Below are 27,234 nucleotides of genomic sequence, written 5' to 3' on the forward strand. Positions count from 1 at the left end.
AGTTAAAGAGATGCATTTGGATGAGGAATAATAAGGATGCTATTACTGAAGAGCTTTATACAGCTACAGTTTCATCCTATTCTTTACAGGTACATTTAAATGACCAGTCAAGCTCCAACGAGGATTATATTTAATTATTCTGGATTAGTCTAAAAAAAAAGTCAACACCTATTCACATAAGCCCAGGCTCAATACCACTACTTTCTACAACAGAAAAAGCCATGCGCTGATACTACAAATGCCCCTGCATCTGAATAGCTTCATACACCTGAACAGTCCTGTTGACCTCAACACACAGTCCTCAACTGGAATCCAAAAAGACAATCACAGATGAAACAATCTTTAATTACTGTCTCTAGAGTTGATGCACTTTCAAAGATTGAGAGGGGGGAGGGTGGGAAGAAAATAAAAAAATAAACAATACCCCAAACAAAACAAAACAAACCTGTAAACAATTCTATTCCTACCAAGAGCTAAGACAACACTAATGCAACTTTTCACATAGAAATCTTTAAAACGTAAAAAGGAGGAAGGCCACTGAAACAAGCCTAAACAAATCTTGGTTTTCCTTCAATTCAGGGCAGAGCCTGGTAGGAGCGTGCAAGGTACTTAAAAGAAATGTCTAAGATAAGAAAAATCTGCAAATCAGTGTCCTGACTATTAATCATCTGAATTCCTCACATAGCACACATACTGTAAAGAACAAACATTTAACTGGATGAGGGAAACAGAAAAGTGCAACACTGCCTTTTACTATACTCATTACTTAAGTATGTCCACAACAGCCATAAAAATGAATTTTTAAAAATTAATAGAAATGTGTGCAGTGTGGAAAAGCTAGAGAAATCTAAATCTCTGTCTTATCTACTAGATCACCACATTACATTCATCCTTGTGCTGGTGGAAACACAGTCAGAAAAGCTGGCTGCATAAACCCATGATTTAGGCCATATTCCTACTGATATGAGTGCTTGTTTACACACATGTACAATACACAAATATTGACTGTTTACCCAATTATTATAAAAACTGATGTCAAGCTTTGAGTAACAATTTCAAGAGAAAGAGAAAAAGCCAATTAGTTCAGTTGGTCAAATTGATGCTGTATGTCTGAAAACTACTGGAGTCTCCCCAGACACACATGTTTAACTAGGCTAAAAGCAGATGAATGTCCAGAGATTAGCATCCGTAAGACAAAGTATTAGAAGTGCAACTAACATCTCATTTCTGCACATGAACACGCAGATGCCTCCCTGCATCTGCAGGGAGAGATGACACTGCAGGATGAGATGATTCCATTACAGTACAGGAGAGGTCAATGCAGGCATAGGAATTATGATCACAAGCTTAACTCCATATGCTTGCTTGTCTTCAGTGCCTTTATGTCTGTTCCTCTGATACCAGACTACATAGGGGAGCCTCCAGAAAACAGTTACCAAGAGCCTGGGGGCAGGAAGGGGAGTGGCACTCCTGAAATAGCTTAAAATCTCCTCCCACTCTAATGCCATCTCAAATATGTGTGTAAGAGTTAATCTAAAGGATATACACAGCAAATTCAGCTCCTTATTCCACAGCACTTCCTTGAAGAAATAGACCAAGGCTTGTTTCTTCTCTGTTTCAGGCCTTGGATTGTTGCTATTACCTTTAGAGCACATTACACTGCATGAGAGAAGGACTGCTGTCATGTTCACAAACGCAACATTTAACCCCTCATTTTCACAAGTGCAAAATACTAAACGAAGAGTGAAAGGCCACTGGCAGCCAGGCATGTCATCTGTAGAAAGAACACAAACTTTGTACAACTCTTCCCAGGCTAGAAACAAGTATATCTGAAAGGCACTTTCCCAAGAAAGCGGCTTTGTTTATACTTCAATTAGAAACAAGCCTGTGGAATATTTCAGCTATGTCCTTTCTATTGTCTGATGCAGAGTCCACACTCAGTGGCCAGCTTTTAACCCTTTATCTCACAGAATCAGTAATGCTGCAAACTCTTCGCTTCCACAGGATTTCTACATGCATGGCATGAACTACCCTGGCAAAGGATTGGTGCTGCTTGGTTCAGGCCCCTACCATGCCATCTATAGCTGTGGAAACACTGAGAATGCAAAAGTGCAGCTCCCTGCTTCAAGAACTGACATGACAAAGCCAGGATCATTCATGTTTGTGTCTCTTCATGCAGTCAGGTCAGACCTACATTTACTACCACTGCTCATCAACTTTACAGGCAGGACCTGAGAGAGGAACTGGACTCTTTGCACCATACACTACTGAAAAGCGACATTCAGGAACAAAAAGGATACTACTGTGCCAACATGCAAGGTAGAAAAATATCCAGTTCACTCTTCTGCTTGGCAGCAAAGGGCAAATACTTCATAAAAGTTGCAGGCCTCTTTCAGGTGTAAGCCAAAACTCCTGGATATGCCTAGGACACAGTTATACAAAGTAAGATGTTACAGATTAACCTGTATATTAATCCCCTTAATCTGTTAAAATAGATTTTTGGTAGATTCCTTTCACTTTTTTATTTTAACAGATTAAGTGGAAAAAACCCCAAAAAACCAGAGTGGACTAATCCACACTATGGTCTAGATAAAAGATAAGTAAAAATACTCCTTTTCCTTTCTTGTAGCAGCTGAAGGCCAAAAACAGCTCACACCTTTGGAGACAATGGTCCAACAATGGCAGAGAAGTGAAAGCAGTCATTCCATTATCACACCTTTTATTTTAGTAGCTTCTCATACATTTCCAACTTTGTAGTCCTTTCTCTGAGAAGATGACATGCATCACATGGTCTTGAAAACTCCAGTCAAGACCCTCAGTTACATCTTTTGGGGAAAGGGAGCTTTAGGTCAGTTTTCCGCTGCCAAAACCCTTGGCTGGACACTCCACAACAACCTCAGGCTAGCCTAAAAGCTGAATGGACACAGAAAACCATACTGCTCTAAAGTAAGCAAGAAGCCACAACAGACATGGCTGTGAAACATTCTTCTTATCAACACACTCAGAGGTCCCTCCGCTTCCACCTCTCACTGTTCACACTAACAACCAATGAGGCAATTCCTTTACACAGATTTCCTGACAAACTTGTTTACAAAGACAGAACTGAAGGCATACAGGAATGTAATGGAAGAGGTTTTGTTATCTTCTTTACATAGGAGAAGTATTTTTTGGTTTTGGATGGTCACGGTAGAAGTATTTTTTCAGCTTTGTATAGTTGCATTCTGCTAAGGATTTCTTCCCTTTGAAATGCATTGGAAAAAAGCACACAGTATTCACCAAAAACTCCATGGCACTTTGCAGCTTGGCATTCAGATGGCTCCAACTACCATCTGGAGATTACATTACTGCTAATGTAAGCTCCCTCTCAGTGCTGAAGCTGTTCATCTCTCCTTCCCACATCTATGGAACTGTAAAATTTCTAAATTAACAGTCTCTGCTGATACAATTTTATTCCTATCTAGGAGACCAAGGGTCAAAAGATAACTCTTTCCCAATATTACTTTTTATTACTCATTAGGCATGTTTAATCTGCCATTCACCTGGATGCTATGCAGAAGATTTAGGCTTCACTCAAAGTTGAAATGTTACACATATAAGGAAAGATAGAGCAAGGACTGAATAAAACCCTACCCTTTAGCACTAAACATCAGAAAAACCTGTCTAGAGACACAGTAGATGGCTCCATGGCTTGAACTGTATCAGTAAGACAAAAAGTAGCAGATGAAGATCTTAAACACATTTTATGAAAGCAGTTTGCTTAGACGTGTTCCTTTCCAAACCTTAAAATCTAAGAAAGGAAAAAGTGGAAAAAGCTTTATCAAGGTAACAAAAACCCCAACAAGCAAAATACAGAGCTAACAATACTAGGCACAACTGCAGTTCTTCTAAGACCTTTTGTATTTCATGAACAGAAATGCTGATGGAAAGATTAGTTGAAAAAATCACAGTTTGGAATAAAAAACTGAAGCACAAAACAAGAGAGCTTCAGTAGAAGAGAGGTACTAACATGACATGTTCAGTGACAGCTAACTGGACTGAACAAAGTGAAAAGAACCAAACAATTCCAACTGCATAGTGTGAGCATGGAGTAGCTTTAGAGGCTTATGCTACAACGAAAAGCCAGAAACCCCAGCAACAGTGAATTCATGACAAAAGATTTGTCTCCCTTGAAAAAGAATCATTCCAGTAGCTAACAACAGAACTGGCAGTGATGAAGCTACAGAGACCCTTAGCAACCTCTAAGGAGCTAAGCACAAGGACAGAGTTAAAAACCCTGCATGTGAAGAAAGGAGGTTGCAAGATGGTCCACTTGAACCAGTTTACAAACTAACACCTTTCCCAGTCCATTAGCATTGTTAAGATTCTTATGGGTTATCCTTTGCACTCTCTCTCTTGCTTTCCCTAATGCAGAGGTACCAAAATTAGTAAGAGAAACTGAAACTCTCTCTTGCTTTCATTCAGTCTGCGAACAATATTAACTTCACTGAAACTTTCCCCTTGTATACTTCTTAGATTCTGCTTTCAATTTCACAAAAATATGGTGAACCAAATTATTCCCTTACATGAAATCCATCAATTTTGGTCCCATTGTAACATTCTTTTCACAGTACATGTGGAAATCAGTGAAAGATGATTAAGGTCTTGTCTTTTACAATTTCAGATGCCATGGAAGGGAATAACTTTATTATCTCTTTTGTACAGTATATGCTATCCTATCCAACATAAGTAGTTTCACCTTTCATTTAGAAGTAGTACATGTCAAGAGCCAAAATCATGTACCAACACGAAGATACCTGCGGTTCCCACACTTTTCAAAACGCCACCAAATACCTAACATATAGAATATAACAGGATTTTTTTCATGCTTGTGAAGGAAAAGAGAAATACTATTGCTTGGAGATTCTGCTAATGCCCCTTTAAGTGGATCAACTCTCTTTGCAAGTAACCAGTCAGGCTGAACCTGGAGAAGTTATGAAGATGGCAGCTCAAGCATCCAAGCATTAACCTTTTTGAATAAGAAAGGTTAGCTTCAGTTGCTTCATCCAAGAAGAGTCTCAATGGAATATGTATTACATGCTTGGATATTACAGAAAATACAACAGTGGGGTGGCTGACAATCTGGGGAACAGAACAACAAATCTGGAGAGAGGCAGTAAAATATTTCTCAAATACATTTATTTGGTGGAAGAAGTAACATATTCAACAGGTAGAACACAATTTGCTAATAATTAAAGGTAATCTACACTGCAGTACAGAAGGTTTTTAACTTCATGCAATTATTTATTATGTGCCTTTAGAAAGCATTCACTGTATTTTGGGAACCTTTCAAACGTATTTAGAATTTAAAAAATCATTCTTGCCTTATGCCTTAAGAGGGCTGTAAATCATCCATGTCGCCCCTTGAGGAAATAATCCTTGGCACAGCAGCCCTCCCCAGCAAGCACTGGGTGAGGAAGGCTAGCACTTCAGAGATTCTGGCCTGCTGGCAAGATGCATGAGTGGGAGCGCTCTGCGACATTCCTGTGTTCCCTAACTGTCCACAGAGGCTCCTGCCAGTAACAACCAAATGCAGACTCTGAAGCTATGCCAGGGGTCAACTTATCTCCAGGCAACCACAGGATGACAGAATTAACTGCACTTACCCTCTGCCCCTTCTGCAGGGGGATAAGAATCAAAAGGATGATTTACCAGACCCCACTCTCCCCCACCCACAGTCCCTGCCCTTAAGATTATATGATCTGACTTCTTTTCTACTGAGGAAATAGCCAGACTATTTTACAGATAACTTGGAATCATGCACTCAGTCAAATACCAAAATACAAAAAACTCCTATCTGCTGAACAGAATTTGCAATACAGCATCTTCAAAGCAGTAAAACCCTTATCATGCTTTCTGAAGAACTTTCTTATACTAATTCTTTTTATTTTCCCAAAGAATATCAGAAAAAAAAAAACAAAAACAAAAAACTTCCCCAGAGACTAAAGCTATCAGTTGCACATGTCTTCTCATGTATTTTAAAAGATCTTTATAGATGCTCTGCTATTCACTGTAAGCATAGCTCTGTTGTTTTAGGAATGCAAATCAGCTTCAGAGGCATGTCCTCAGGTCATCCAGATCACATGCAAACGAAAGATGTGACATTTATTAAAACACTCTTTTAGGAGACACACTATCAATATATAACGCCTAAACAAGAACACTACTATTCTGCCTTTAAGTACAGTGCAGATCATTCACTGATTTAAAAATCCAAATCCAACAAAATTATTAGAACACAGTTATTAACATGCCCACACTAAGTTTTCACAGCAAATTAGTGGAGTGGCTTTAGAGACAGACAGTTCCATTCTTATCATGGTTTATCTCATAATGGAATTTCAGTTATTTGCACTGTTGAATATGTCAATTTTCATTAAATTGTAAAATAAATTGCAATAGTTTTAGAGCAGAAAATAAAGAACCTAGGAATTAGAAGTATGTAAATTGGTACTTTCAAAATGAATAGTAATACTTTCTCAGGCCGAATGCATGGAAAAACCAAGCACCTCTTAAGAAGAGAGAGTAAAATGTCTGCCCTGTTCTCCAAAGTTCATTAGCTATATAAAATTGCCTGAGACGTTGGAGATGCAGGTCTGGGTTGCCTGGGATGAACTCAAAAATGCAGCTCAATGTCTACTGACACATACAGTGCAAAGCCAAAGCACAGGGTGCAACAGTGAAGGTAGAGGGGCAAACTGGAGCAAATACTGAATGAAAGAAGAATGAAAGAAGCTTGAGCCTGACTTTCTAACATTTCTGGAAAGCAAGCACCAAGAGTCATCCAAGGAATTTTTGATTTTGTGTTATTATCCTATCCACTATTCCTAAGGTAAAAAAGAGGGAAAGAAGAAGTCTGCATTCCCCTTTTCCTGTTTCAGTCCAGTTCCCTGGTACCAGCAGGCACCAGAAAGATCCCAATCTGTAGCTTTTGATGCCTGAGGCGCATACTTACCTAGGAAAAAGAATGTAAGCAATCAAACTGATGTTTGTACTTTCTACCAAGTCTCACTTTGGTCCCACTCTTCTGCTATCAGAAATATACAGCCTGAATGTAACACTCTTGAACCTGTTCACTTTTCCAGTAACTTGCCTATAAGAAAAGACTAAACCCAGCTCACTGCAATCTGAATACAAAAACAAAGGGCTGCTTTTTGGTTTTCAAGCAGTATAACTAAACCATTTTCATTTTAAAATCAGAAAAAGAATGATTTTTCAGAAGCTGCTTTTAATAACTTGGAAATTGAAACAGGTAAAATCAAACTCAGTTCAGTTTATCTTCAGTTCTGTTCAGTATCACAAAACAGGACTGGAAAGGGAAAATCTTTGTTTTTTTCTTGATTTGTCTCCTGAGAACTGTGATTCAGTTACTCTCCTTTTAGGGCTGCAGTGCTTACAAAGCATCTGCAGCTACTGCCTCAATAGAAAAATTGTTTGCATTAAGGCTGTAAGAATCAGGCTCTTTATTCTGGTGCATCCTGTACATCTTAACACACAATAGTTGGTTGCTCTAAGGCTCTATTATATTTTGATGGAAAATTCAGATCTAGAGTAAGAAAGTGAAAGTATTTTCCATATACTGCCAGAATAAAGGAATTACTCTGCCAGTGCTAATGGCACAATAAACTGTTTTTCTCGTTAAGCAAGAAAGGAGGAAAACCGTGTTTACAAAGGAAGAGTTACGTTTACAAAGTCTGTGCATTTTTCATGCTTTTGAAAAGAAATTCAGTGCTTTGATAACATTACTAAGAACTCCTCAGGGGAGGAAAAAAAGTCTGGACAAAGTTTTTGCATGTAGACAGCAATTATGTATGTTTCCGGCAGTCCCCATTTCTTCTATCTTGTAAAAAGCCCACCACGACACACAAAAAATCAGAAGTCTTCCTCGGCAGAAAAGTGACTGCACAAAACTCTCCAGCCCGGCCTGATGCCCAATCAGCGACAGCAGAAAATTCTCGTCCTGACAGAACTCCTTGTTCTCAGTTTCTCAGGAAGACTCCCAGCGTTGCTACATCACTACAAAACACGCAATTCTCACCCCCGCCTCATTTCTACAGATCTCGCAGCACCAGCAGCAGGCCGCAAACTCCGTGCGGCCCCTGCTCCCAGCCCCGCCGGCAGGGCGGGCGCTGCCAGAGCCTGGTTCGATTCATACTCCCGCCGCCCCCTCTCCCCTCGGGGTCACGTCTCGCCGCCGCTGCGCCGTCCGGCGAGGGCGGCCAGCCAAACCCAAGGCGGCCAACCCACGAAACGAGTTTTCAGGCTAAGGAAAACGCACAAAGCACAAGGGGCTCAAGGAGCCACAAACCTACCTAAGGAAGCCATGGTAACAGCAGCTCTCCCGGGGGGCACGGGCTGTCCGCAGTGCTCCTTCCCTGCCACGGTGCTGCATGCCGCACGGGTCTCACCGAAGCGCGGCAGCGGGGCGCGCCGCCCCGCCACGCAGAGACTTGGGAAAAGCTATTTCCCACATCTGCCAGCACCCGCCGCTCTCCCCCGCCTGTCAGAATTTCACCGCAAAAAAGGGTTCCAGTGTCTGCAGCGAGAGAAACACAGGCTCCCGATCTTAATACAGCCACCCAGACGAAAACAGCCGGAGTTCACTTCATCCAGGCGGAAATTAATTGCCCGATTGTTCTTGGGTTAGGTTTGCCGCTCGCTCTTCAGCTCTGCTGACTCCACCTCATTTGGATGCGACTTCTTCCCCCGCCCCGCGCGGCTCACACCGCCTCTTCCAGGCGCAGCGCCGGCGGGGCCAAAAGCTGGCGGCAGGCACAGGAGCCGGGCCGACAGGGGTCTTGTTTTAGTGGGGAGTTTTGGTTGGTCGGTTTTGGTTTTTTGTTCGGCTTAGTTTGTTTGGTTTTGGCTGGGGGGTTCTGTTGGCTTTTTTGGGGGTAGGGTGTTTTGGGTTTTTTGTTGGTGGTGTTCTTCCCCCACCATTTCCTCTGACCTTACAGATTTGTTTCTTTCAGAGAGATGCAGGACACGGAACAGAGCACTGAAAGATCAGTGCTTTTTAATGTGGACCAAAGCCCAGCTGCTCTGTTATACCAAATTGGCTCAACTCTCTAGGATAAATTTAGCATCCAGAGCTCTGAATAACGTTTGACTTGCCTCCCAAGATCTGTTTCACAAAACACCACTTACTGTATTGCATTCAACATTGCATTCAACATACCCTATCACTGTTCTGAGCAGGTTTTATTTACGGGTCAGGAAGATGAGTGGAAACACTGCAGCTCCACAATGAGCAGCATATTTCCTCCTCAGATTGTTTTTCAGTGCCCCAGTGCACCGGATTTTCTGAAAGGATGACTGTAGGAAATTACTAGGTACAGACAAACCCAAATATGACATTTAAAACTTTCCCATAACGAATAACTCTATCGCTTTCAAATTTCTACCAACAATATATTTTGAATGTGTGTACTAAATTCTTTTGATAATTTAAAAATATACAAGTTGGCTTGATTATAGAGAGAAATGAGTCCTAGTAAACTAGTTAGAATTTCCCTTTCTTCCACAGATCAAAATGTAAATCAAACTATTCCTTCATAAGAATATTCATTCCTACTACTGTTTTTCTTCATACCAGTTATTCCTAATTAAACAGGTTTCATAATGGTTGCACTATGGAGAGCCAAATAGCAAGGGTTAGTTGTGATATATACCATAATATCAGCTAAAGAGAAGAGAAAATCCTTGCCTCAGGGGCAGAACCAGTTATTAATGCAGCAGTCCAGAGCTGCCATCAGTTGCTTCAATTAATTCATTATACAACTACACTTTGTCTTGGATGCTTCCTGGCAGAAAAAGATGCAATCAAACACAGTCTTCAAACTCCTATAAACAATAATTATTAGAGAAAATTGCTCTCCATAGCAAGCATTCCTGGCTCTGTGTAAAAAAGCAATGTAATCACAGGAATCTTTGGATATCTCATTTCCTTCCTGATTTTCAAACCTTGGAAGCTTTGCTTGTTTGGCTGTTTACACTCGCTGAATTAGAAGAGAACAAAGAAGATACATTTAACAAAGCAAATAATGGTCTGACATACCATACAAAGAAGGCTGCGATAAGTAAGGAAACATTATCTTCTGAAATACTGTAGGGATGTAATATAAGCAGAAATTGGGTAATTAAAATTATTAATACACGAGTTTTGTCAGCATTTATCAAATTCACCCTTTCTTAAGATTGCTTTTTTTTTTTTTGCATGGATCCTTCTAACAGAATCAGGTTCAGTTATACTTGGCAGACTATTCATCAAGGAAATTAGGAGTTAGGAAGGGAAGGACAGTGTTGGATGTCTTAGGTGAAGAACTCGTTGGGTTTAGGTGAGCACAGTTTGTAAGATAATGCCACCTCGAAAGGAGAAGGTCTGTTATTTGGCAGAGGAGAATTGGTTTCATGGCTGTTTCAGGCACAGCACAGCAACAAGGATCAGTTCCTCCAATCTCTGCCAGGTGGTAGTATTTACTCACGTAGTGAGTTCTCCCAGATTAGGTGCACAAGATTTCCAGTTTGATCAGAACCCATCACAGTGTAAGATCTATCCAAAGTAGCTAAAAATGCAGGGCTTGAATTGTAACATGTACCTTTCTCCAACAGGAACCCCTGCAGGAGGGTGGCTATGCGGTGGCCCTCATGCAAATTCAGCAAATGCTACACTTTGTGAAGGAATGTCATGCATTTCCCTGCTACTCCCATAATTGAGAGAAATGTGGGAGTCAATGTCAAGTGGTTGTGCATTTCAGATTTTGTCTACAAGGTGCCTGAATATAAATGGCTTTGTGAAATAACATGCCTAACTCAGGAATGGAAAAACACAGATTCATTTAGTTTTCTTCTCCTCTGCAAGAGGGAACAAACATGAAGAGAAAAAAGGTGGAGGAGAACAGCATCTTAAAAAACATAGAAAAACATGACCTTTGGACTATAAACAAGTGCAACTGAATGTGTATTTCCTCTCTGTTCACACTCAACACTGGCAAGTCTGTAATTCTGAAACTGCAGAACATCTTTTACTTGTCAATGCAGTAGACAGACCTTCCCAGACACTCAAACACTTTAAAACTTTATTTTTTGGAAAAAGTGAGCTCAAGCTGTACTTCGGGTTTTGGACCTTCTTTTTCAGCCTTCCCTTAAACTACATGGATTACTCCGGTACATCAGAGTCACGGAGTACTACATCATACAGCAGGAAGCCTCACCCTGGAAAAGTTGAAAAAATTTCATGGAATCATAGCAAGAGAAGTTTCCAAGAAGTTTTCAAGAACCATTCCCATGGTTTTTTTGTTAACTTAACCTTTTCCAGACAAAGTGACTAGTGACATCTCAAAAATGTGTGCTTGACACATGCACAGCTAACAAGCATCATCAGGTATGTGTAAAATCAAACCAAATCTGCCAGACTGCCTGCTCATTCAATCCTGTATTTCTGTTAAACTGTTGGTAGGTTTCTGCCAATGGCTTATCTGTTGCATCCTCAGAAGAAGCAAAAATTAGTGAGCAACTTCTCAGCTTCAGATTCTTCTGGTTTTTATATATATATAAGATATTATTGCTCTATATTTCAAGGAACACATTCACAGAGAGTTATTTGTCAAATGACAGATTTATGTGGGGAAATGCATGACTTTTCCCACTGAAAGGGAAAAAAACAAACAACCAAACCCTCTAAAACTTAGTGCTTTAGCAATCTCTCACATAGTCAATTTTTCAGTGGTTCTTAGTGAAGGAGAAAAAGGGGAAAATCACCAAACCAAACCACCACCACCCACCAGTGTATTATCAGGGTGTATTTCAAACCTAATTGAAGAGGCATATCTGCTTTGAGATGTGATCAAGTGACAACACTGGATTTAAAAACACATTTTTCCCACATAATATTTGATTATGTAAACAATATTTTTTGGCATTTATTACTTCAGAATTACACAGTTTATTTTACTCCCTGAATTTTAGAATTTCAAGCTCTTACAGATACCAGTGAACAAAACAAAAATCTGTGATCAGCACCCTTGGAAGTGCCATAATTTTTTCAGCTAATAGGTGCATATTCCAAGTACAGTCAGTTAGTTTGGATGGCAAGTATAAAAAAACCTCACATAAATAAATACCAGATAATGCTACTGCTTTCTCTCAAGAGAAAATGTCTTTGGACTAGAGCTACTGGAAGGATGTCAGCTGCAGGCTGTACAATTAAACTTTCAGATGTATTGTTGCTGAATGAAATTCAAAGCCCTGGGCACAACCCTGGGCTTGTGTAACAGACAGGAAATACAAGCCTTGGAAGAATCACATTCATTTGGTCACCTAAGGCTAGGTAATAAACACTGCACAAGGGAGATTTTATGCTATTGTAGAAAGCTTACGATTGCCAACCAAAGGAATATTTTTACACAAGTTTCACACTTACATACTCTAAGCAGTCTAACAGAGTTAGCCCTTTATCCCTGTCAAAGAACTTCCTTTAAATCAGGCCACAGGTCTGAATTTAAGTTTTCCTAACTAAGCCCGAAATAGAAATTTAGCTCAAAAGCATCTTAGTTTTCAGACTTGTATAGGAAAGCCTAGTTCAAGTCCTGCTGATAATCATGCAGAACAGGAAGATGACCTTGGATGTCTTCCGAGACACATGAATTCTTTAACTAGCCGTTAGATTTGCAGGGAAAAAGTTCCTCCTTATAAACACGATATAAAAAATGTCTAGTATTTAGGTTCAGTTGGTGGAAAATGAAGACAAGCTTGTAAATACTACTGGCTTTAACAGCATGACTATGCACACCTGTTGTCATAGTTTTACGCACCAGCCAGACCCTGGGGCTGAGGATGGTTTTGTCCAGGTGGATTTCCAGAGAAAAAAGCCAATCAAAAGTTTAGTAACGCCTTTGCTAATTACATATTTAAGAAAACAAAAGAGAAGCTGTTTGCGCAGTTGAAATTATGAAGAGTAGCCATGTAGGAGCGGTGGCAGGCCCCAAGTAGGGGCCAGGCCCCCTCCTCCCCCAGCCTTGGGCTGAGGGCAAGTGTAGCACTGAAGCCCCTCTTCTGTAAGAGAGCCCCTCTCCTGTAAGAGAGCAGAAAAAAAACCCCAAACTTTAGAAAAGGACTAACCACTTGGACAAGAAATGCTGCCAAAAAATTCCGGCAAAGAGATAACAAAGTATTCAAAGCCAAAGCTGCAGCAGGAGAGAGAAGTTGAAAGGGGGGGCTGTTTCTCCCCTCTCTCTCTCTCTCTCCAACAGAGAAAAGACTGAAAAATAAAACCCTGCCACCTGTGGAAGTTTGTTAGGGTAAGGAGACCCCCATGCTGCTCGTAGAAGAACCTACACTAGAGTAAGTTGATGCATGAGGAAGCTGAGACTTCATGAGAAGGCCTGAAATAAAGCAGAGTCCTGTTGAAGATTTGTGACTCTGAGAGAGACGAAGCTTACGCTGGAGCTAAATGGCTTGGATAAACTTGGGATCTCAGTGAGAGATCCATGCTGGTGTTAAAGATTTGTGACCCTGAGAGAACCTACGCTGGAGCAAGAACGGCTCGGATAGAATGTTGGGATCCGAGTAAGGAATCCATGTTAGACCCATGTCGCAGAAGTCTATCAAGGACTGTTCTCCCACGGGAAGAGACCTCACAGGAAACAGAGGTGGACTCAAAAACCATTATCCTCTGTGACCCTGTTGTGAAACTCCATAGTAGGCAAGTGTCCCCTTGCAATCCATAAAAGACCTTCAAGATCTGAATAACCCCCCAGCCTCCAGTCTTAGCCCAGGAGGGGGGTAGGCCCACCCCTAACATTGATACAGAAAAAGAGAAATAGTTCCAGCTGCGACAAAAAAGAGTTGTTGTCCTAAAAATAACAAAAAAAAGTTTTACAGTGCTGCAAAGTTATTGAAATAACTTAAAATTCCAAAAATAGAAAATGAAACTGCTTCTCCTCCTAGACTGATAAAAGAGGAGAAAAACACTTCTATAAATACATAGTACTTTTACCTAATTAGAATTATTATAAATGTAATTCTTTAATTTTATCTTACTAGTAATAAATATTAATATTATTTTCCCCAACCAAGTCTCTTTTGTCTTCATAAACCTTCTCTCAACTAATAGTAACTGTGTAAAGAGTGTGAGAGCAAATTAACCCAGAACAAAACCACAACATTTTTAGTGAAAAATGCGAGCAAAGACTGCCCAGAAAGACAGTAGCCAAATCAAACCACGACACCTTTCAAGACCTCAGTGGTCACTCGATTGAAGTCACAGTATTTGCTTTGCTGTTTGCAATGCTGATGCCCATGACACTCACAGCTCTCAGCACTGGGTGGTGAGAGTAGTAGGAGGAACTTCCCAGACTGTAAAGTTCTAGAGCTGTGGCCATCAGTGCTAACACTCCCTTGCTTTGATGTTATTTTCTAGTGACCTCAGGCCTTTACTGACCAGCTTTTCCTCTCAGAGTAACCCAACCTGAAGTATCCAAAATGCATCAATTTCCTGAATGACATCAGAAGACACTTATTTGACAGGCATGTATTTATGAGTCTCTTACTGCATCTATTTGCTAAGCTAACCCTGGTGCTTAGCAATGATCCAAGTAGAGTGCTTGTATGGTATTGCTCCCTGACAGAGCAAATACAAATTGGAATGAAATCTGTAGAACAAATACTGAATAGAGAGGACATGTTTTGAACATATTCTAGGTTCTCTATTTTGTTTTCTAATGTTCTCTTAAGCTTTGTTTTCTTTTTCAAACATCCTTTATCATTCCATTACCAAAATATTTGTGGCAATTGAACATAGGTGGGAAGAGTTCTTAAATTTCTAAGCTGCCACTCAAGACATAGAAATAAATGGCAAGATAAAAGAAACACAATCTAAGCACAGCAGAAACATTAACATTATACTTTGCTGTTTCACATAGTACTGAGTTTCTTCTTATAATTTCAAGAGATGTGAGAACAGTATGAGGTTCTCCTTACTTACACAGGTCTCAGCTTTCATTAAAACCCTTACTAATATACCTTAGCACTATGTAGTTTTATCAGCTGTGTCATCTCCCAGTTGGGCATCACATCAGTTTGCAGAGAATTACAAGGTGCCAAAAGGCACCCTTCAAAAGCATCAGATCAAAGGGATTAATTCGCTTTTAACCAAGTATGAAAGTATCCAAATAAAACCAATGAAAAAAGAAAGCCGCAACTGATGTGTAACCTCAAGCTATTTTTAAAATACTCCCACTGTTTTCTAGAACAAAAAAATATTTTGCTAATCTTGAGGTAACATTTTGATGTAATCAAGAGTATAATGGATTTATAATCTAATGCATCCTGTCTTAGAAAAGCTAGGAGCTTCATCTATTCTCTACCCTCAACAGAGGGTTACACTCAAGAGGGTTCTTGAGAGCTCAGGAAAAAATGAACCATTTCTTGACATAATTTATTCCAATGTTTGCATCAAACAGTTTTAACAAAGTAAACACGATATAAAATTGACTATCCTATCATTCAACTTTCATATATTAGTGGGTTAATGTATACAAATGAAAGCTCTCCTTGGTTGCAGTAATTAAATATATCTGAATGAATGTTCCCTTAGGCTTTTTATACTTTTCATTAACTTGTTCTCCATTTATCTTCTAAGAAAAAAAAAAAGTAAAACCAAAATCTGAATATTATAAAAGATAATAACGAGAAATTACAAAAGTTTTCAGGTTTTTTGAAAGCAGTAAAATTCATATGACGCACTTTAATCTTCTTAGAGAGATTATAGAATTCTTTATATTAAAATTTTTATTCCCTAGAATTTTTCTGGTATACAGATCAAATAAAGGATTGCAATGACTATCCCACAGATTCAGAACATCTCACCTGCAGGACTGCATTATCTTCATAGCTGTTTTATAAACTCACAGCAAAGAATTTTCTTCTCATTTACCCTCCACTGAAAATGTAAATGAAATTTCATTTCATTTCTTGAAGCATTCTTGCAAAATTCTTAAAGCAATGTGAGAGCACTGACACAAACTGAGAATATTCAGGAAATCCAATTACAATAGTGGGTACAATCTAGCAGTGTGACTGAAATACTGAGTTTGCCTTCACATCGTTTTTCTTGAACTGCTATAGATGCACTACTATTTAGACTCTAATTTTATTTATACCCCAGTTAGAGCTTTTAACACAGTGTTTGATGAAGGACTGAAAAAAACCAAGAATCTACTCTGCTTTCTGCACTAATTCTTAACATACCGTCATTACATCCCTTAGCCTCAGCTATAGTGACTCTGCTCCTCCCCAGTTTCCTTCCTGCTGTTTCTCCCCCACACACACACACAGTTTGTTCCTCTCCACTTTTTTTTCCCTCCACTTTTACTATGACAAGTACTAAGTCAGTGCCAAACCTTCTGGGAATGGAGGAGAAAAATTCGATGTACCTGTAGCCCCTCAGGGATCCTAAAGTCACTTGGGGAAAAAAAATGTATATACATATTAGAGAAATTTCATATATCAGGGTTTTAGAGCAGGGGGTGGTAGAAGATGGCAGGTGGCAGGAGGTAATAATAAATGAAAGCAAATTGACAATTCCAAAGACTATTAAAGGAATTGTGTGATTTTTCAAGGCTTTTTGACACTACTAGTTTTGCAGAGAGAAAGGGAGGAAGCACACAAGTCAACGCTCAACATATACTCTTGGTGATTATATGATAATCATGCTTGGTGACAATATGCTAACCATAATAGCATGCGTCTTACACAAAACTTCATCCAGGTTTTTCTCAGTTATTAACTCCTTTTGCAAAAAGGCAGTTGTTTCATTTTTATTTTAATTCACAGTGTTAGGAAAAGTTAGTCAAGGCCAAACAAATATCAGACAGATTGCATTAAAAGTGAAGTGCCCCAAATAAGGGATGAGGCTCTACAGGCTGTGTCTTCTTGAAGAAGAACCTATCAGTAGTTATTTGCTTTAATGGTACTAGTGTGGGATCATGGAGCAGTCAGACTTGTTGAGGTACCATTGATGAAAGACTTATAACATGTAAGAGACTTTTAAGATGTTCTGATCTAGAAACCTTATTGTATATGAATTTCCATAGGACAATATTTTTGTCATAAGATCTGCCATTCTTCTAATGCAGTTCAACATTTGACTGGGTGAGAAAGTAGAGAGTCTATTTCTCTCCATTTAGGGTCCCCACTACTTAGATACTCATTTCCCTGTGAAAAGTTAATTCACATTTGCTGTTTTAGGCAGAAGATTTCATATAACTGTGTCTTGGTTCAAATGGATAATGCAGAGAGAGCCCTTTTTAGGGCGAGTCTCTGTTCTCTGATTTACTTATCAATCAGCACTCTCCCCATGTGGAATGAAAAGGCATCCATTAAAACCAAGAAAATAAAGCAATGTGAATACTTGCACAGGAAATCAAACATACACTATAAAACAGAAAGCCTTTCCAAACCAGTATCTGATTCTTTCTCCAAAGGACAGGATACCATTTAAGGCTCATTCTGATCTGTGATCACAGTGTTTCCATCCAGATGAAAATCCTGCTAAAAAAGTGAGGGGGAGAGGAAAAGAAGAGAGTGAACAGCTTCACAGCATCTCTTCAATGTAATGTCTGAAGCACCTAATCATCTTCTTTTTTTTTTTTTTTTTTAATTCTGCAGGATTATAGAGAAGCTGCACATGGAAGTATGTACATGTGCTCTAAATTATGCATTCTGCTAGCACATTATTTTCCATGACCATCTGTAGCACATGAATTTTTCTCACGTTCAACATGACGTTCAACATGTAGGTCACAGTAGACCCTGTCTCTTTGCAGAAATTTAGCTCACAGGACTGTAAGAACATTTCACCATGAAATATCTTTGTCTTTACATAAGCATCACATTTAAAGGATTTTTGAATCTGTGACCAGGTACAACATTGGCTACAAAACAAAATGCATTCATGTTTCAGAATATTTTATCAAACTACAGTATCCAAAATCAATGCAAGACAGAGTATACTTTAGAGAATGAGCTTTCTTATGAAAATCCAGTAAAAAGAATGGCCTAATTTGTAAACTTTAACATATCAGCCAAAGAAAACACATTTATATTGTCCCACTGCTTTATCATCACATACTATCTTCCATGGATTTGGCACTACCTAGTTTTTTATATTCTGTTATGTATAATTGTGTTCCTTTCTCCTCTGAATCAATGACATGTTAGAATGTTTACTGAGTAGCTAAAATATGCACAGTTTTTTCAAAGTTTCATTTAGAAACACATAACATAGCTGTAAACAAAACCTGTCCATATGTAGCTAGCTAAATTGATTAACATCTAAATATTTCATCTCTAATCCAGAGAATAAAGCTTTGGGATGTTAAGCAGTGTGAACTGGGAGACTACCTCCCATGAAAATCTTACCCAAGAGTGGGGGAAAAAAAAAAAGTTAAATTAAAGCTGATTACCAAACAGCTCAGTTGTAGACACTTAAACTGTAAGTATTTTGGTTAATATCAAAATCAGGCACTAAAAGCAGGCATAGGCTACAAGTACTTTAGGTTATTTTCTGTTTCAGTTTGATTCTTCTGTTACAAGATATTTTCCACCATTCTGATTAATAGAAACTAAATTAAATAGTTATGTTTTTCAGCATATGAGACATAATATTATTACCTTTGCTGTGAATTTGGACTATCAGAGTGAAATCACTGATAATAAGCAATGTTTATTTCTCTGCAGGCCAAACAAATGCAAAGTTTCCACGTCTGTATTTGAAAGATATGTGAAGAACTGTACTATAATCAACAGTACATAGGGAGGGAGGTTTGTGACAATGAAGACTTGAAAATGCATCAAGTCATCTCCAAACTTCATGCAACAAAACCTATGCATAAAGGCTAGTTTTATTGAGGTCTCAATGAAAGTAATCCAGGGACAAAAAGTGTGACACGGATCATAGCACATTATACTGACTTCAGTGCTTGCAACAGCCAAGAAGTGATCTCTGACATTTATGATTAAGCTTTACATTATTCCCCATGCTCTTTCTGGATGACTTCATTAGGTTCATGCTGATAGAATCCAAACAGGAGAACCGAGTCCTTTCCTGCTTGCTCCTGAAGCCTATGGAGGCTTCTCAAGCATTAGTAAATGGTATATTTACAATAATTAAGAAACATAAGGTGTTTAATTATAAAAATATTGTGTAGATGAACACAATATTTAGCCACTAGATAAACATGTCAAGGTCAATTTCAGGACAATGAAAAACATAATTTTGTATATCTGCTTTGTATTAAACATCATAAATTTCCTGTCTCTACTTGTATTTTTTATTTCTCGTTAAAGCCTCAACAAACAAATGAAAAACCACAAGAATAAACAAAACCCTAAAACACCCAAAAAACCACCCAAATCCAAAATCACAATATCAAAAACCAAAATGCACCTTTGTTTACAGGAGGACAGAGCTTATGATAACCATCCACATAAGTGGATGCACTCTTGTTCTAAGCAAATGAACGCAGATGTCTGGAAAAGTTCCATACCTATTACTTGATTTGGCCATGTATATCTTATATAAACAGATAAGAGGAGGAGAGAAAAGCAGGTATAAATCAATATTATATGAAAGCTTTTAACACTGTGGAGAAAGTTTTTGCCCATCATAAGCAGGTAATTTTTTCCTTTCACAAATTAGTTTCACTCTTATTCCCAATGCTACTGACTCTCCTGACACACAGAAAACATTTTCAGCCTAGAACCCTGAGATTCTTTTAATCAAACAGTTAAGCAGTATGTTTTGTTTTCCTTGCAACTCAATGACTGGAAGAAATTATAACTCTTGAATAACAGTATGAAACTACAACAGTATAAAACCCTAATCAGTAATACATTTATGAAGCAATGAGGATATCCATCAGGTTGTGGTTCTGCCTTCCAAGAGATTTAAAAACACTCATCACTACTGGATGATGTAACAGAGTAAATCTATGTTAGTCATAGAGTAACATAGGAATTGAGAGTTACAATGTCTCTGTCAGATAAAAACAGACTGTAGGAGAAAAATTGTGGAAATAATCCAGTGTCTGGTCTGGAAGAGTTCCATGACAGCATGAGGAGAAAAGATGACACTTTAAAAGATTTTAGAACAAATGCAGCTCATACACGAGCTTTGAGTACAGTACCTAGCCTAAGCTCCATAGATAGGATGAAAAAGGCAAGGCCTTACATGTTTGAAGGCTCCAAGATCCCTCCTACCTGCACCAATACTATCATTCCATCATACGCACTGCTTGAACTACACAAGATTACTTGCCTGTTTAGAAGAGATAGAGAAACAAGGCTTCGTGTCTTCTACTTCTCCATACACTGGTAAAGGGTTACAGACAATCTTCCACTGTTCCACATATCCCTGCTTTCTGTTGCAAGACAGTGCCTGTTTGTGAATGGAGATTTTCTACAAAGTTCTGTCTAAGCTCTGGCCAGGGCTGAAAAAGGTCCTCACATCTAGCCTGAGGGGTGGAGTGGCAGGGCGGTTACCCAGAGTTCTGTGCTCTGTCAAAGAGCTTGCTATGCTTTTATTTGTTACTTCCATATACAAAGAGACTTCAATTAGCTGTATACTGTCTGAGACAAGAGAGCCTTTATAAGCTTCAAAATGGACTACAAGTACTGTTTCTGTTCCTTCACTAATGTGTGGGACTCTCCCTCCCATGGGATATACAACAGCTATTGTGATATTCAAGAGAGCTGTATCTGAGTTCTACCTGGAGCCCTGCTTTTACATGGGGTATTTATAAAACTAGCCAATTTGTAGACCGCTAGCCAATTTATAGACCACTCAAGTTTGTCTCAAGAAACAAGGTAAGGTATCTTTCAAAAGATAATTCACAATGAACTCTGTGGGTGCTGTATTACTTTCAAGCTATGGAAAAGGGTGATGAAACCCCATTCACCAGCACTCTCTGGGTCTGACCATCAGCCAGTTCCTAACCCAGCACAGAGTGTCCCTGTCCAAGCCACGGACTGCCAGCTTTTTCAGGACTGTGCTGTGGGAGATGGTGTCAAAGACTTTGCTGAAGTCCAGGTAGACCACATCCACAGCCTTCCCCTCATCCATCCACCAGATGGGTCACCTGATCATAAAAGGAGATCAGGTTGGTCAGGCAGGAGCTGCCCCTCTTAAATCCATGCTGGCTGGGTCTGATCCCCTGTCTGTCCTGTAGGTGCCATGTGATCATACTCAAGATGATCTGCTCTATAACCTTGCCAGGCACCAAGGTCAGGCTGACAGGCCTGTAGTTTCCTTCGGTTAGGGCACAGTTAATGAAAGGGAGACAGATACATAACACCACTTAACTAATTTTGCCTAGCAAAGTGTTTTCACCTGGAAAGAAAATTAGGATTTCTAGGGATATCAGAGCACCATTTTATACAGGGTTTTATAAGGCTTTATTCAAGACCATGCCCTTCAATAAACAGCTTAAAAATCAGATGCATTCAAGATACAAGATACAAAGTTTACAAGAATAACTTAAGGAAGGACACATAATTTTATCATTTTTGTACATATGGACTGGATGTCACTGCAGTTCTTGACTACAGAATATAAAAACCAATGTATTGTTCTTTTAAAATGTATACTTTTGCGCTTTTCTAAATCCACAACAGAATCCCTTGATAAGTGCTAACTACACTGAACACTATTCTCCACAAGGAAATGGGGAGGAAATAAGACAGTAATATATCCAGATAATTGGTAACCAGGTTACAGCATCCTCACTACTAATGTGGAAAGCAGATAAGCAGCAAAGCTGAGATGCAGCCCAAAGCAATTTTGAATTCAGCAGTGATCTGAACTGAGACAAAAGGGGCAATAATCTTAATGGCAGAAATTAGTCCATGACTCCAAAGGCCTTAATCTGTTGAAAATCTCCAAAGAAATTTGGTAAAACTCCCAACTTTTACCAAAAAAAAAAAAAAAAAAAAAGACCACGTTAGTATTTAAAAGAAGAGCAAGGCTGCAAAGGAAAGTACTAAAAACTGGGGCTTTTAAGAACTCCTGCAAAATGCACACTGTTAGAGTCACCCTTATTGCATGTGCATTAAAGCAGTTTCAACCACCAGAAGAGCTGCTTCTGTTCCCTTCAGATTCTTGGTCTCATTCAGCACACAAAACACAACACTCTTGGCTCTGAGCACGAATTAGGGATTGGTAGCAGAAATAATAAGAAGTAGCCTTCTTCACTTCTTGCCAAAGTCAGAAGGCACCAAAGCAAATAGATACAGTAAATACTTATGGTAGATACAGGCAATAAATAAAGAATAGTGAAGGTGAAAGAGAGAAAATTATAATAATACTCAAAATAAGATTCTAATTTGCCTCTGACAATAGAGGTTTCTGCACTCTGGTGGGAAAAGTCACCCAATCAACATTCCTTAGAGATGCTTGCTAACACTGAATTGCATTTTTTAGTTGACCCACCTCATACACCTTTAACCTTAATGTCCAAGTACATTTATGTTTCCACATAAAAGACAAGCCATACAGAGATGAGCACTTAACTTGCAGCATTCAGTGCACTTTGAGCCTCATGTTTAAAAGGGCATTCTCCTTTGGTCTAAGCTAGAGTAATTATTTTCAGTGTTCCATTAAGTGAGTATCTAAGCCCAACATTTGAGAGATGACACATTTAGAATAAAGCAGGAGAATCAAAATAGAGAAAGACACTGAAAGCCAAAAGCTTTTCCAAGGTAAATCCCAACAACATTGATGGAAACCATTTAACAAGAAGGTGTTCAGTAGATTAACCTGTAAGTGATTTGCTGAAGCTGTTCTCAGGAGGATATCTACCACTATTATTTAAGAGTTGGGAGAGTAAAGGGCAAAGCCACAGCAACTGAACCATAAAGAGATGTCTTGAACTGGGTAGAATATTTTTTATTACTAAAGATAATTTTATTCTGTGTTGATGTTATTTGATTTTGACAACTATTAAATGAGGCACATTAAACAGGAGAGTTGGCTTGTTTTTTTTTTTAAGTCAAAACTGCAACACTATTATTGCATCAAAATCCATCATCAAATTTAATGAAAACTCTACTATCAAGAACCTGCCTGAGAAGACAGTCATAGCCTAAGCAGTAAAACTATATCTGTATATAAATTTTCACTTTAACATCTTCTACTGAATAAAATTTAAATGAATGTCTGTGACTTTTATTCAGGTTTTAAACAAATTAGTTGGCTTCCTTCTATGTCCAGCACTTTCTGTGTAAACTCTCAAAATACTTTCTTTTAAATCTTAGTGTTTTCAAATAATTTTGCACAAAAAAGGTTAAAGGTAGCAGCTTAGCTGCTATTTTTAGCAGCAAAGAATTAAGGCCTCAAAAATAATCCTTTATTAATAAGATTCATAGCTGGATCATATTAAATCTTTAAATGTATTATCATCTGTTAATAAGTACTTTTCCATGCTCGCGCTTTTACAAACTGTATTGTGGCAAAAAACCCGCCCAGAACATTCATTCCTTTTATTAAGGATCTCCTTCACTTGAGCAGGCCAAGCTGTCTTGTAAGCTTCACTTGCCTGGAGAGATAGCAGGAAGGATATCACACCTCATTCCTCAGATGGAGACAAAACCTACTTAAAATCACAAGGAACTCAAGTCTCCTGACAGTACTAATTCAACATTATCAAATATCAGCAGAGAGATCGTGGAACACTGAAACCATGCAAACAGATCAAGAGAAGAGCAGGATTTCTTCTTGTGGCTGGGATGCAGCTGCCTAATTGCTCCACGCTGATTTTGGACACTGAATGTGAACATGGGGACCCCCTGTTGGGGGCATTAAATCATTCCTGGATAATTTTTCATTATTTACTTCTTTTGGTATGATTAAAATAGGACTGCTAAAATCCGTTTCTCTTACACGTCTAAATTCACCATTTGTATGTCCTATTTATAAACCACTGTTGTGTTTGTTGCCTATATACACAGTTCATTTTCACATTATTTAGGAAGAAGGGGGTATCTTACCAGGAATGGTTCTGTACAGCTCAGCCGGGCTGCTGACATTTTGGCTGGAGAGAATCCGCTGATGGTATCGTGGAGGTGTTGTCACTAAGGGAGAAGAAAAAGGGCAATTAATTCCTCTTCAGTAACAGCTAAAATGTTAATAGTGATATTAAAATGAATAAATAAATAGAGACAAACATTTTCTTACCATATGTCATCTCTGGTGACAGGGAAAAAACTGGCATGGATGTGACAGATTCATTTCCATTTTCTGTTGTGGAGAAGATTTCTCCACCTATTTCATCTTGACAATTTACAACCATCTAAGAAAAGGTACAAAAAAGCAAAATCATGATGTGAAAATTCTCACTTAACCCTACAGTGCAGTGGGGCATCCTTCATCAAATTACAGCAGGTTTCTGTAATCAAATATAGTATGATCTACTGTTCCAGCAGAGAGATCTTGGAACACTGAAAAACATGCAAACACACAGAATAGATAGGAGCAGGATATCCTTGAACACTGAATTGCATTTCTGAGGTAACTGCAGTCATTTGTTCTTCTTGCCATGATGCAACTGCCTAATTGCTTCACATTGATTTTGGACACTGAACATGAACATGGTATTTCCTATTGGCCATTCACTTCAGTAAGTATTTCTTGAAAAATTCTTCATTGTTTACCTCCTTGGTCTCCCCTAGAGCAATTGGTGATTCTAGAATTATAGTCTGGTCAGTAGCAGGAGATGTCATCCATCCACACCTGTTACACGATGGCTGCCCAGGGACATCATTGTCATACTGCCCAACACTTAACTTTCTCATCCTTTTCCCTGTTGCACCATCATCTTGCATACCTGTTGCTGAAAATAAATAGGCAAGCTGATTAAGAAACTTTTTTTTTCCAGTTAGAGATGTTTAAACAAACTTCAATATTATGTCTGTAGTGATTCTATTCAAGAATGTTCATGAAATAACTGTTTCACAAAACCCACATAGGTAGGGGAAAATTATCAGTTGTAGTTAGCCTTGCTGACACCAGGTTGAACATATTCACAGTGCCCTTGATTCTAGAGGAGTCAGTCAAGCAGCACATTTCCACTGATGCTTATTTTTGAAGCAGCCTCCTCAGTGCCATCAGCTAGAACTTGCCAGCAGGGGCCGCTACGGGAGCTCCAATGGGAAACCTCTCTTCCCACTCCTGATGCACAGCGCCTCTAGGCAGAAAAACCATTGCTGCAGTCCAGGACTTCGTTCTCCCCAAACCCTTCTCCTCCCCCGCCCCAGTTTCCTTTTAGCTAAAACAGACCCTGGCCCTTATAAACTCAGCTCACTGTACACCTTTTGTGACTCACATGACAATCATGCAATCAGAAAAATTAGGTGTTAGATGCACGTAGAAGCTCTAACTCTTCTGAGGAACATCACAGAAGAGTAAGTTGAGCCAGCAAAACAAACCAGGATATTCAAGGGTATAAAGAAGTATTTGTTTCCAAAGTCACTATTAAGAGCATGTCATTAGATACAGGCTTATGATTAGCAGGACTTTATACTTGGTCATCCCCTCTAAACAGCAGGCACTTCCAGAACATTCCTGCAGCAACTGCCTATTCTACCCTTCTTTGTAACAGTAAGGATCCCACAATAACCTTACTGTGTCGTCACAGGACAGTACAAAAATAACCGTATGCATAGCAACTATTCAAATACTCCTCTGAGACCTTTTATTGTCTATACTTGCAAAAAGATCTTTGAGAATTAGCTGTTTCTCTTAAAAGAGCTGAATATTTCTAAAAGAACTTACTTTAATTGCTTGGTGTCATTTAAACCCTTACAGTCACTTCCAATTGTAAGTACGTGGTGACGAAACACATCTCCTGTACGCCCTGGAACCCTAACAGTAGGAGTCCAAAGTGTGCCCTTCCATCTAAACCAGCAGGAGGGCTGAACTGGACTTTGGTAGAGAAAGACAATAGCATACACCTTACACGCACATCCATTCCTTACAGAAGCCAAGGTAGAAAGTTTAGCATGCAGCCTAAGTATTGGTATTATAGATATTTCATCTTGATTACACAGCACAATTATAGAGCAACTATACACAAATATGCTTCTGTATAGGAGAACAGTTTCTATTCAAGATTGAAACAAGAGATTTCAGACTAAAACCTTAAGTTTTTAGTCTGAAATATATTTATACACTTAAGTCATTCTGCATTGACATACATATTTGCAAACTAAGTAACTTGCTGGCAAGTAGTGGCTTATCCTAAAAATATTAATAAATCTCTTGCAAAAATGCAGGATTAGACACTTCCAAAAAAATCCACCTCTGTTAGCATCAAAGCCAGTATGATAGTAACTACTTTAATAACCAACTAACTAACTAAGTAAATGCAAGTCTGTCAGTCACTTTTGAAAATTCCAGCAATAGGGTTAATTTTCAGGGTCCAAATTTAGCTAGTTATTTACTTTATTGAGGCAATATTTATACACCTAGCACATTTTGGAAAAGACACAGCTGAGATTCAGTTTTCATGGTGCAACTTTGAAAACTAGAATACTTTTTTAGCATCCATATTTTAAACATCTATTTAACTCTACTTCCCTTGACTTGAAACTTTGTGTGATCTTTCATGCATGGAAAGAGTATCTTCTGAAGACACTGTGAGAGAACTAGATGCATGGCTCAAGATTTTCTAAGCCAGAAAGGGACATGAAATATCAAATACCTTCCAAACCTCTTAAATGATGCTAAAAAGTCATGATGATTTTTACTGAAGACACTTAGGAATGTAGACTGAGTTCACACGACTCCAGAATTTACCAACTTTTTGCATTGGATTTTTTTTATCTGTTAAGTTCTGTAAAGAAAAATGAGTGGGAACCACTGTGCAGAATCTCAGACCCTCTGAGACCAGACACTCCCAGTCCCACCACTCCTCCACAGGAGGCAATGGGAGGAAGGAACAGCACAGAAGAACTTCACTCCATTTGTAACCAAGTTACTGAGGTACTGACAGTTTATTTTGGAATATGCCTCTCTTAGTTAACAGAGCCTCATAGACCACTTTATGAGAGAGAATGTCTGCTTTTTGAATAGGTCAAAACAGACCCTAAAATTAAATGTAAATTTTTCTTGTCACATTAATGAAAGGACTTCATCATCAATGATAT

The 27,234-nt window shown here is 38.8% G+C and overlaps 1 protein-coding gene across 11 annotated transcripts in view; it reads right to left on the reverse strand.

The window, feature by feature from the left end:
• Positions 1–27,234, reverse strand: part of TNS3 (tensin 3) — a 209,142-nt gene that overhangs the window by 25,791 nt on the left and 156,117 nt on the right. For all 11 annotated transcript variants that reach the window (XM_050307116.1, XM_050307125.1, XM_050307109.1 and 8 more), the window contains 3 exons: positions 24,742–24,920; positions 24,266–24,380; positions 24,079–24,162 (listed from right to left, as the gene is read on the reverse strand). In XM_050307116.1, the coding sequence (XP_050163073.1) occupies positions 24,079–24,162; positions 24,266–24,380; positions 24,742–24,920 (378 nt within the window). The remainder of the gene's footprint in view (positions 1–24,078; positions 24,163–24,265; positions 24,381–24,741; positions 24,921–27,234) is intronic.

Source organism: Myiozetetes cayanensis, unplaced genomic scaffold (genome assembly GCF_022539395.1).
Source record: "Myiozetetes cayanensis isolate MyiCay16 unplaced genomic scaffold, myiCay2020 scf1, whole genome shotgun sequence".
NCBI lineage: Eukaryota > Metazoa > Chordata > Aves > Passeriformes > Tyrannidae > Myiozetetes > Myiozetetes cayanensis.